Here is a 12,491-nt window from a genome sequence, read left to right as displayed (position 1 = left end):
CTGGAGCTCTGGAGCCATATACAGAACTTATAATCACTACTGCTATCGAATCATATCAAGTTGTTTAATACTGATTGGAATAGAGTAAGGGTCCAAATGATTTATTTCTCACAAATCAGACTGTCTTCATATGCTGTTAATGTTATTTGTTAATATGAATTTGGAGGATATGGGTTTCTAAGGACTAAAATGCATTTTTAAATTCTAATTTCTAAATTGAATGTAAAAAGATCCAACTTCATTTACAATATAAAATAAAATGATAGGATTCAAGATATTTCTGTTGAGATCATATGCAGTAGCATCTGTTTGAAAATGTTTTCAATTTTCCATCTGTCCATTTAAAAAAACATTTCCTATTTTGGCAAATAGAAGTTGTTTGGTTTGAGGTTTTTTCATGTATTTTGTGGTAGTTTTGTTTGTGGTGCCAAAAGACTTTTCTAAATGCTATAATCTGTAAAGTGTGTATGAAAAACCTATCCAGATTTCTGTAGATCATCAACTTAACAGAAGGCCAAAGTGTAAGCAGTAGAGTATATGTAATATTTACAATGAACACAGGGCCAGAACCTTTCCATGTGAAGGGTTTTGATTATATCGAAAGGAGCATGGAAAAGGTACCTTTTTAAGGAGGTACCGTACAATTGAATAACAAATATTTAGCTGTCTTCAATAGTAACATTGTCAGAATTTTCTCACTAATGTGATCTTACACAATCAATTTTCTACTGAACTAACAGATTATTTCAGATTAAGTTCTTTTGATTAAGTGGGTTAAATTGATTTGTAAAACCATCTCTTCAAAATCCCAATGAAATGTATTAAAGTGAACACTTCTGACTGGAATATAAAGAATTACAGTTGTGGGTAGTACTAAGTCATTGCTAGTGGAGTATTTCCTATGGTACTACTTTATCATACTAAAGTATCATAAGGAGCCAGATCGATTCTTCTTTACCGCCTTCATTCCTAATTGTTTGTTTTTCCTGAATAAATACAATTTTAGACAAAAATCTTTGAAATGGCTGCTAGTGGGCTATCATATCAATGCTCTTTTACCTGTAATAGCCTCTGTAATCAAAATATACCAATAGGAAAGTACCTTAAAGTATGAAAAAAATTATGAAGACTATTTCCAGTCTCCAATTTATTTTTAATTATATGAATTCAGATTTGAAATTGTTGCTAAATAATCTAGAATTGCTAGGATTATTCTATACCATTTTTAAAAACATGGGTTCTGACTTAACGATTCTCCACTTGCCCTTCTTATTTTCTCTAAAATTACCTAAATAAGGTAGTACCTTCCAACTCTAGAATTCTCTGATTTAAATAAAGTTCCTTTAAAAAAAAAAAGCTCTTGCTACTGTCTGATATTCAAGAAATCAAGTATTTAACACCTCTCCCTTATTTGTAAAGCTCTGTATTGGGAGCAATGGAAAGATTATAAAAGAACTATTTCAGTTAAATAATGTATAAAAATAAAAATGTATTTGAATGGAAACATATGTCCCTGAATTAGAATTTGTATTCTGTTGATAGCATTTTCAGAAATAGAAAAAGTGTACTAATTTGGGGAGAAGTCCTATGGGTGTATAGAAAGACCATTGCCTAATGAAAGGAAGCTTTGAAAAAGTGCTGATATGTGTATGTGTAAACTGTAAATTGCCTATTACAAAATGGAGATTACTCAGGTATTTTCCATGTGCTGGGTATCATTTGTCATGACTTAAAAATCCTAGTTTATTTTCATTAAAATCATGAAATTCTTTTGAGCTTGGATGGCATCATAATTAAAGAAGATTGGTATTTAGCCTTTTGAATTGGAATAGCATAAAAATCATAGAAAATACTCCACCAGCAGTGACTTGTTAGATTCAAACTGTGCTTGAGTGATTGAAGAAGATTCTTACATAATTTACACCAGCATCAAACTGAGATATATTTGCTTTAATCATGGCTTGTACTATTACTCTATATTATCATCTCAACTCTTACCCAATGAGAAAAGTATTTTCCTGCTAAAGGGTCTGTAGGACTTTGGAATTTACTAAGTCTGCCAGGATTTTCTCCATAATTTTGTATTTTAAAGCATTTCTAGTAATAATTGTGTTTTGTTCATTATTTCATCAGCTGGATGAACCGTCTGGGACTTGCAGCCATCGGTTATTCCCCTGATGAAAAAGATATCCAACCACGTGAAGGTAAGGGGAATTGTCTATTACTTTAAGGTCTTACATAGGAAGGAAGTCAAGAAAAGTACAAATAATCGTATTTTTTTTAAAAAAATGACTTCAGCGTAAGTTTACTTCTATCCAGTTGTATGTTTCTATATATAGCATGATCTGATAAATAATGGCTATGAGTCTTTTCTCTGTGATGTATTTAATAAATGTAAATGTAAAAATGTATTTCGAGAAACAGTTTTATGCAATGGACAGAGAGCAAGTTGTGGAGTCAGGAAAACCTGGGTTCAAGTCAAGACTATACCACATATTGGCCGTGAGAACCTGAGCAAATCACTTAATCTCTCAGTATCCCAGGCAACTCTATAATATAGACTAAACTGAAAGGGGGTGTCAATATCCATTGGTAGAAAAAGTTTTCTCCCTGAAAGTTGGATTTCTTACAAAGACTATATGAATACCTAAAAAAATAAATAAATAAAACAAGAGGTGAGAAGTTAAATAAAAGCTCTGGAGAAAAGAATTAGAAGGAGAATAAACAGCTTAAAAGAAAAAGTGATAAACCTTATCCAGTTCATGGATTCCCAGATAGACTAAACAGAAATCAATGATTCCATGAGTCTATAAGAAATATTACCAAGAAATCAAAAGATTTTTTAAAATGAAGAAATGTAAGCTATCTGATATAAAAAATATCTGACCTGGAAAACAGGTCAAGGAGAGCTCATCTGAAAATCACTGGACTCTCTGAAAACCATGATTTTTTTTTAAAGACCCGGACTCTGTATTTCAAGAAAATACAAATGCAAGCTGCTCAGATGTATTAGAATCATTGGGCAAATTAGAAAACTTCTATTAATCATATCCTGAAAGGAACCGAAAAAGGAAAAATCCCAGGAACACCCCAGCTGAAAGCCAGTTTCCACCTCAAAGAAAAAATACTGCAAGCATCCAGAAAGAAGGAATTCAAGTACCAAAGAACAACAGATAAGATCTGGTATCTTCTACTAAAAAACAGAGATCTTAGAATATAGCATTCCAAAAGGCAAAAGAGATAAACTTACAAGCAAGAATAACTTACCTTGTAAAGCTTTCCTATAGAGGAAAATAGATCTTTAATGGAATAGAGCAATGGAGCCAAACTCAAATAGAAATGCAGGCCATTCATCCAAACATAAGGATCCCTATGGGCCATCTATTGACTGAGTTTTAAAATTTAATGCTAAAGCATAGTATTATCTATGTTTATTGTATTTTTACTTTAATCTGGTTCAAGCCACTCTCAGGAGTATTATGGGCTGTGTAGGGCTCCTGGGCTACATGTTTGACATCTCTAGAATAGAGGCCTTTTTAAACATTCCTGATTAAAAGACCAGAGCCAAGGAGAAACTTCAAAATAAAAGCACAACAGAATTTACCTTGAAAGGTAAATATCCAAGCAATTGGCCAAAACTGAATGATGATGTAGTGCTAACATTCTAATAGGGGGAGCCTATTAGATAAATAAATAAACAAGTGAACCTTCAGAACTTTAAAATCTTCAAAGAGTACTGAGAAAGATAAATAAGCAAAACAATGGCCCTTAAAGTATATCATTTCTATTCTGAGGGTTTGAAGAGGAGAAAGAGAAGGTTAAAGGTAAAGGAGAAATAAACTAGTGGAAAAAGGATGAAGCTGGGGTATAGCTAATCTCATAATTGAGATATGTAAAAAGATATACAAAGATAGAGGAAGTTGGGGAAGGAGCACAGAAATAGCAAATGAACCACACTGTTGAACAAAAGAGTGTTGCATGCACGCACGTGTGCATGAGCACATGCACACACACAGTTTAGAGCAGAAATACTGAAATTCATCATGGAAATGAATAGAAATGTGGAGATCCAGTTTTCCTAAGAGTTCAAAGAGAAGCTAACACTGGGAAGGAATATTCAGGAGCAAACCAAATATCCTGTTCTCAAAGGGAGGATTCAAAGAGGGGGGAAAGCACAGAACTAGAATTTAAGGGGTGTCTTGGATTGTCTCTGAAGAATAGCTGAAAAAAAATTGTGGTTTATAGATGGTAGGGAATAGCATTGTACCATAAGAAATGAGGAAAGAGATGATTTCATGAATCCCGAGTAGATCACATCCTAAGTGAACTGAAAACCTGGAGAACAGTTTATAGAATAACAACAGTGCAAAAGAAAACAGATTTGAAAGACTTGACAACTCTGAATAATGCAATGAGCAGCCATACATCCAGAGGCCCTGTGACGAAGCCTGTTACTCATCTCCTACCAGAGAAACAATGGACACAGGGTGCAGAGAAAGATATTTGGGGACATGACCACCACGTAGATACATTTTGTTGGAAAGGTTTTTTCCTCTCTTTCTCTCAGTTTTTAATTGGGGAGAGGGATTTAGGAACAGCAATGGAAAAAAGAAGATCACCGAAACACCAAAACTCAAAAAACTCCCCTTCCTCCAAATAGAAGAAATAAAGTGAGACGACAGGAAAGCACCAAGTATAGCTGGCTTCTTCAAGGAGTTTACTTGAGAAAGAACTAACAGGTAGAAAGAAGAGCAGGGCTGGAAGAGAATAGCACTGAAGCGGAGTTGGAGTTAAGGATGGGGAGGATTTGGCCATGTCTGTAGGCAGCAGGGAAGGAACAAATAGGGAAGAAGTAACATTTATGTGATGCCTACTATATGCCAGGCACGATACTAAGCACGTTTTACAGATATCATCTCCCTTGTCCCTCACCAGAACCCTGTGAGGTAGATGTTCTTATTTCCCCAATTTTACAGGTGAGGAAACTGAGGCAGACAGTTAAATGACTTGCTCTGTCATGCAGTTAGTGTCCAAGAACAGATTTGAATTCAGGTCTTACTGACTCCAGGCCCAGTGTTCTCCCCACTGTGCCACCTTGCTGCCTCATACAGAAGAGATTAAAGAGTGGGATGATAATGGAAAAAGTCTACTAGAAAAGACAGGAGAGGATGAAATCAGAGGTACCATATGCATTTAGATTTGTTTTGACCAAGGTCTACCTCTGCACTAGAGACTAGAATGAAAGAGAAACGAATAGAGGAGGATGACAAATTAGTGTGGGATGAGGAGGAGGAAGAGTTATGTTATGAGAAAGAGAAGAGAATCTGTGGCAAATAACCCTGATTTCCTCAGTAATGTGTCAGATAAAAACTTTAGCAGAGAGGGTGGAGAGAATTTTTATGGGAGGCTTAAGGAGAAAAGAGCGGCTTTGGAACATGAATGTTTATATATGAATGGCCAATTTATTATCTCAAAGAATATTAATTTTTTAAAGTGCTGGAATCTGAGACGTAAACAGGAATTCAAATTGATGCTGTCTTTTGATTAGCATATTCAGTGACCAAATCAGAATGCTTGTGGTGCTTCATTCTCTACCATTGACTTAGAATCCAACTTGAATTATTGACATAGGCCTTTTGAGTTTTGGTTCCTCCTTTATGAGACAACACGTGTAAATAAGGTAAAAACCAACCAAACAAATATTTTCTACTTAATTTTCTCAGAAAGGCCTTACGAATTCTCCTTTTTCAGATACTCTGTGAAAAGTCTCCATCGACAAAATGGGGACCATACACTGACCACTATCTAATTCCACTAAAGCAACTCACCTTTCACAAAATAATACAGAAATGTTCATATGCTACATCAGACCTTCTTAAAGTGTGGATTGTGACCCCTTATGTGGACATGTAACAAAATGTGGCAGTTGCAGAATTATGATTTATTACCAGTAAATGTTTGATTTGCATACCTTTGTTATATACCTATATACCTGGGAGCAGGTACAGATTTCTCATGTGAAAATGGGTTGTGAGTGGAAAAAGTTTAAAAAGCCCTGTGCTACATAATGAATGTATATATTATCATTAGTGAATATGTATGTCTGCAATTTTACGTTTTCTTACTATGTTGTATAAGCAGTGTCGGATTGCCTTTTCTGGTATTTGGGCATTTGTCCAGTAGCCAGACCGTACCAGGTTGTATGGTGGAGTGATTGGGTGTTTGGGACTATCACTGGCAGCATCACTGTCCTTGCAAATGTTATTGGCATTTGCTTCAATCACGGTAGGAAGTTTCAGAAGCATCATGAATGGGAAGGTCAGTCATATATTTCATCTTTTTTAAAAAAAAATAGTATTTCTAAAACATTAAATTTCAGTATCATAATACTGCTTGACAGTAGGTCACTATTTCAAGGAGGTATAGTATTTCAGAAGTCATGCCCTTTTCTTTGAAAGGGCTCATGGTGTAGTAGAAAGAGTCCTGATCAAGAAGCCAGGGAATCACAATTCAAGGCTCAGCTCTGCTACTGGCTAGCTGTGTAATCTTAGGCAAATACCTTCCCCTCTAAGATCTCCTAATGGCTTATTAAAAAAAAAAGAGGGTACCAGGTTAGATAAACACCCTTATAATTTGTAAATTCAATACTCTTCTATCTCACTTTCTGTGAAGTAGAATTTCAAACTCATACTGACGATTTTAGGAAGAAAAACGAGTCAATTGTACAAAACTATATATGGTTCTGGGCTTTGTATGTATCACAAACCATCTTGTTAATGCCCTTATTTATTTTTATTTAGAATTAAATGAAGTCATTTCTCTTAGTAGCACAAAGTACAACTAAGTGTCATATGCATATATATATATATATATATATATATATATATATATTTATTTATAAACACTGATGAGGACTAATAGAGAAACTCAGTGCATCATGCCAGATATCTATGCCTACAATCTAGTTCTGAATCATCAGTATCCCCAGAATGCCAGATGTCAGGTTTTAAGTTGAATATCTCCCAAATCTATATCTCTTTCTAAATGTCCCCAAAGAGCCAGAATATAACCTCAGGAATACCTTTTACTGAAGTCTTAGATATTCCAAGGAAATTGATAGAATTTCATCACCTCTGCCCCTGTGTGTGTGTTGAATTAGCAGTTTGTGCTAGAAAAAGAAAAGGTCTTCCTCTTTCTGTTAGCACTTCCCAGCAAAGCATGCAGCTACATAAGTATCCTCATCTAAATACTTGAACTCAGAACTCCACCTTTTCTCGGCAGATTACTGGAGTGAAAGTGATCACGATGATGCCGAAGGCTCTTTGACCTTGAGACTGGAAGGTGCCATGGCTCTCAATGATGTCAGCGTCAGTCATCGACCATCCTCCGTAAGTACTAAATGTCATGTCTTTGAACAGAGTCCCAGTGGCCTGGTGTGGACAAACTGTTCTAAATGTATTAGAGATGTTTGAGGTTTTTTCCTTTTGGAAGACATCTCACATAGCTCAGGATGTATCTCCTTAATGGAAAATTATCACATCGGTTCCAGCAGATCAAAAGGTAGAGAAGCCAGTTAGCAAGCTAAAGCAAAGACCTATCTGAGCCATGAAGGAAAAGGCAAAGAAATGCAAACCAGGGACCTATTTCCTCCTTACTTTGTTCTACAGAGCTAGTGTGGGGGTTTTTCCATGTGCATATTTTTTCAAATATGTCATACTAATGTTGAAAGGATCTCATAAATGTGGTCCAGGAATAAACAAATGCATTTCCAAGAAGCTATTTGAAATGAAATGATGGGATTTCATTTCAAATCCCATTGTCATTTGGTTAAAACAAAAAATTAATTTAAAAAGCTATAACAAAAACATTTTAAGCTCAATTTTTATTTGTGTTCTTCACATCACTTTTTTTTAAAAGAACATTAAAATATAATATCTCAAAGAAACTCCTACCAAATTGAAAAGGACTGCTAAAGTAGGGTTATAGAAGACTAGTTTGTAAATACACATAGGACTGTTCTCTATTTTTCTTTCAGTGTGAATGACATGATGCTCACACAACCAGAACCAAAGGCAGAATGACTGAGGCAACAGCATCACATGGGGAAAGTTCAGCTTGATTTTCACCCATGTGATGCTGTCTTATCAACTGGGATATATGTTTAGCCCCTCCCTTTGCATTTTTCCATTTTTTTGCCTCTGTTTTTTTTTTAATTAAGATGGCACACTAGCTGAGCATAATGTGTATGGATTTTTTAAAACCTGTTTTGGCTCTGCAGCACCCCACAGTTCTGGCAGTTTTTTGTCCTTGCTTGTTTGACTAGAAAACTCTGGTCCTCAAAGAAAAAGGAACAGTGGTTCTCAGTTTCTTCTGGGGATATCCATGTCTTTCTCAAGGTCCTCACTGGCTTTGGAGCCAGCTTGGTAACTACATAGAGTGTACTGGTACTGTCTCTGAGTAGTAAATCTGGATTGAAGAATGTGTCCAAAATAAGAGGAAGCCATTGGTAATCGATCATGCTTATTAAATTCAATTGTTTGTAATTATTTCTCACTTGTGAAAAGTGCAAAACCTGGTTTTCAAAAATGTTAATATAATATTGAATTCCATTGGCCAGCCGGTATTTTTCTATATTCTTCTCTTATGGTATAATTTGATACTTGCATTTATTTTAGGGCACTTCTTTAAGTCCATTCCCAGAATCCAAACATCTTTCGAGTCCCTACTTGGAACCTCCACAACTTTCGACTGCATTCCTGGAACGCAAACACCATGCAACCCAATTCCCAGAACCAAAACACCACGCAAGTCCCTATCTGGAACCACCACGCGGCCCAAGCCCATTCCCTGATGCCAAACGCGGCCCAAGCCCGTTCCTGGAACCCAAGCGTGGCCCAAGTCCATACCTGGAGCCCAAACGTACTGCAGGTCCATTCCTGGATCCTAAACATGGCCCAAGTCCATTCCTAGAACACACACACGGTGCCAACCCATTCCTGGATCCTACACTTGGCACAAATCCATTCCTGGAAACCAAACGTGGTGCTTGCGCATTCCCAGAAACCCAACGTGGTGCCAGTGCACTCCCAGAGCCTAAACGTGGTTCAAACATGTTCCTGGACCTCCAACGCGGTGCTGGTCCTTTTCCAGATTCCAAACGTGGTGCAAGTCGGTTCCCAGAACCTCAACGTGGTGCCAGTCTATTCCCGGAACATGGTGCAAACCCATACCTGGAATCCAAACATGGTGCCAGTCCCTACCGAGAAACCACTCACCGTGGTACAAGTCCCTTCCCGGAAATCAAACGTGGTGCAAGTCCCTTCATGGAATCCAAACCTGGTGCAAGTCCATACCTGGAATCCAAACGTGGTGCCAGTCCATATCTGGAATCCAAACGCGGTGCCAGTCCATACCTGGAATCCAAACATGGTGCCAGTCCATACCTGGAATCCAAACGCAGTGCCAGTCCATACCTGGAATCCAAACGCGGTGCCAGTCCATTCCCAGATCCCAAACGCAGTGCAAGTCCATACCTGGAATCCAAGCATAGCCCAGGTTTTTGCTTGGAATCCAAACATGGTCGGCACTTTTCGAGTGAGTCCACCTATTCTTATTCTTCTGCTGAAGAGGCTCGACAGGAAGCCACAGGAAGTAGGGATTCCTCTAACCACAGAAGGCTCCATGGTGAAAGGCGCTCCTGGCAAGACCTCATCGAGACACCGCTGACAAGTTCCGGGCTCCATTTTCTCCAGACCGGTCCCATTGAAGATGATTACGTGTTCGGCCTAACTCTTATGTCACCAGAAAAGCGACGACAGGCAACCCTGCCAGCCCAGAAATACAACATCAATGACCAAGAAGGGCCTTTCCCACTGATTCCCTACCAGCAGGATCATGGGTCCCACGCAAGGCCCCACAAGCAACGTAGTCAGAGTCTGCCTCGTAACAGAGATGTCAGGAGCAAAGGTCAAATGAAGGCATCAGAGTTAACAGAGATAGAGGAGGACCAGTTTCTCATGAAGAAACAAAGTAGTTTCGATGAGGAAGGTAAGATTTACTCATTTTAAAATAAATCATCATTTTCCAGAAAGTAGATTTTCACCAATAGACATCACTTGAGGACCTAGCAATGTCCCTTTTAAGATAGGGAAATTCCTTTCTGTTTCTGCACTCCAGCTTTCTTCAGGACCCTGTTCTTTATGTGGGCTCTTAAAGCACCTCGGGGGGGTTGGGGGGCAAACCTTGGACAAGCCAGAACTATTTCTAAGAAGGGCGTTGCCAAGAGTGTGATGTCTTTGAGGACCATAGCCATGCTCATTTTATCTCCTAATATGCACTTGCCAGCAGGAGCACAAGAAAATATAATTTACTCTATGTAGTGCTCTGCTGAGTCTTTCTAAGAAATTCACTGAGGCTGAGACAGTAAAGGTTGAATCTTGATTTGCTACTTATTTGCTAGCACTATAACCTTAGAGAAGATACTTAGTCTCTCTGGCCTTCAGCTGTGTCATCTGTAAAATGAGGCATGGGCAGTGAATTAGATTTCTCTAAGTTCCCTTCTATCTCTAAATCCCGTGATCCTATACATACTTCAAAAAAATCTCTAATTTCATTAGTTTGCTTATTCCTTCCACAAATTCCAGTAAGAACCCTTCCAAATATCTGACTTACAGATTTAAATAATTGGAAAGACATTCAGTGCTCTTGGATAGGCCGAGCGAATATAATAAAGATGACAATACTCCCCAAACTAATCTATTTATTTACGAATATAATAAAGATGACAATACTCCCCAAACTAATCTATTTATTTAGTGCTATACCAATCAGACTCCCAAGAAACTATTTTAATGACCTAGAAAAAATAACAACAAAATTCATATGGAAGAATAAAAGGTCGAGAATTGCAAGGGAACTAATGAAAAAAAACTCAGAGGAAGGTGGTCTAAGTGTACCTGATCTAAAGCTATATTATATAGCAGCAGTCACCAAAACCATTTGGTACTGGCTAAGAAATAGACCGGTAGATCAGTGGAACAGATTAGATACAAAGGACAAAAAAGGGTACATCTATAGCAATCTAGTCTTTGACAAACCCAAAGATACCAACATTAGGGATAAAAATTCATTATTCGGAAGAAACTGTTGGGAAAACTGGAAATTAGTATGGCAGAAATTAGATATGGATCCACACTTAACACCATATACCAAGATAAGATCAAAATGGGTCCATGATTTAGGCATAAAGAATGAGATAATAAATAGATTAGAGAAACAGAGGATAGTCTACCTCTCAGACCTGTGGAGGAGGAAGGAATTTATGACCAGAGGAGAACTAGAGATCATTATTGATCACAAAATAGAAGATTTTGATTACATCAAACTAAAAAGTTTCTGTACAAACAATACCAAATATCTGACTTAAAGGTCATCAATTCAATCCCTACCTGAACAAAAATACTCTCTACAGAATACCCAAGGTTGGTTGGTTTGATACGGACACACTCCTCTATCTGAGATATGTGTGTGAAGTGAACTTTTTGGACCCAATGTAAATATATTTGTCCATATTAAATTTCATCTTCCTAGTTTCTGCCCGATGCTCCATCAGTTTGAAATCTTTTTGGCTCTTCACTTTGTCATCCAATTCAATGCAATGGAATTTGACAAGTATTTGTTATGCATTTGCCATAGGAGGTACTATACTTAGTACTGAGTATTCACAGACCAAATCAAGCTAGACTTATCTTCAAGGCCATAGAAACCACGCAAAATGAGATTAAACCATTAATGGCAACTCTTTGGTCCTAGCCTTTCAACCACTACCAAATCCATCTATTTCTGCTATTGTCCAGACTGAATTCCTCCATCTTGTCCACAAGAAGAGCACGGGCGAAATTTGGCAAAATGTTTCTGTTCCAGGATCTGTCATTAAAGGGATGGTTAATGAACATCTAGAAAAGGAAATGATGGTCACAAGTAACCCACCCAAAAAGGAGTGCAATAGGACTTGTTTTAAATACCTCCTAGTTGCAATAGGACTAGTGAACCTTTGATAAATTTGGAGGTATGAATAAAAGCTACTATATAGTAAAGAAAGTGGTGAAGTGGGAATGAGGGCACCTTGATTCTCTCTTATTACTTGTGCTACCTGAGTTAACTTCACATTTTAGGAACTCAGCAGTTTTTCTATCTGTAAAATGATTGGACTTTACCGGATCATCTCTGAGGTCCCTGTGGGTTCTAAATTTAAGAACTTATGGCTTAGTCAAGAAGAGGTCATTCCAAACTAACTTCATGTCCATTTTTGGCAATAATAATAGACTGAAAATGGGAAGGCTATAGAATAAGATCTATTTTTTGCGGATGCTTGACCTCTGATTTTCCCAGGCTTGGTTACTCCCAGTATGGAGACTCCCCTGATATTTAGGGTTTTCCCCACCACATCCAATTTAAGACTTTATAGTTATTCTTATTTCATTTCATCTTCT

At 37.4% G+C, this 12,491-nt stretch overlaps 1 protein-coding gene across 2 annotated transcripts in view; it reads left to right on the top strand.

The window, feature by feature from the left end:
- LOC141548478 (connector enhancer of kinase suppressor of ras 2-like) overlaps positions 1–12,491 on the top strand; it is a 555,144-nt gene that overhangs the window by 528,876 nt on the left and 13,777 nt on the right. For both annotated transcript variants that reach the window (XM_074277397.1, XM_074277398.1), the window contains exons 20-22: positions 2,134–2,204; positions 7,282–7,388; positions 8,676–10,047. In XM_074277397.1, coding sequence (XP_074133498.1) covers positions 2,134–2,204; positions 7,282–7,388; positions 8,676–10,047 — 1,550 coding nt within the window. The remainder of the gene's footprint in view (positions 1–2,133; positions 2,205–7,281; positions 7,389–8,675; positions 10,048–12,491) is intronic.

This window comes from Sminthopsis crassicaudata, chromosome X, assembly GCF_048593235.1.
Source record: "Sminthopsis crassicaudata isolate SCR6 chromosome X, ASM4859323v1, whole genome shotgun sequence".
Lineage (NCBI taxonomy): Eukaryota > Metazoa > Chordata > Mammalia > Dasyuromorphia > Dasyuridae > Sminthopsis > Sminthopsis crassicaudata.
The sequence above is the reverse complement of the archived record's forward strand: the minus strand, read 5'-3'. Positions and strand labels throughout refer to the sequence as shown.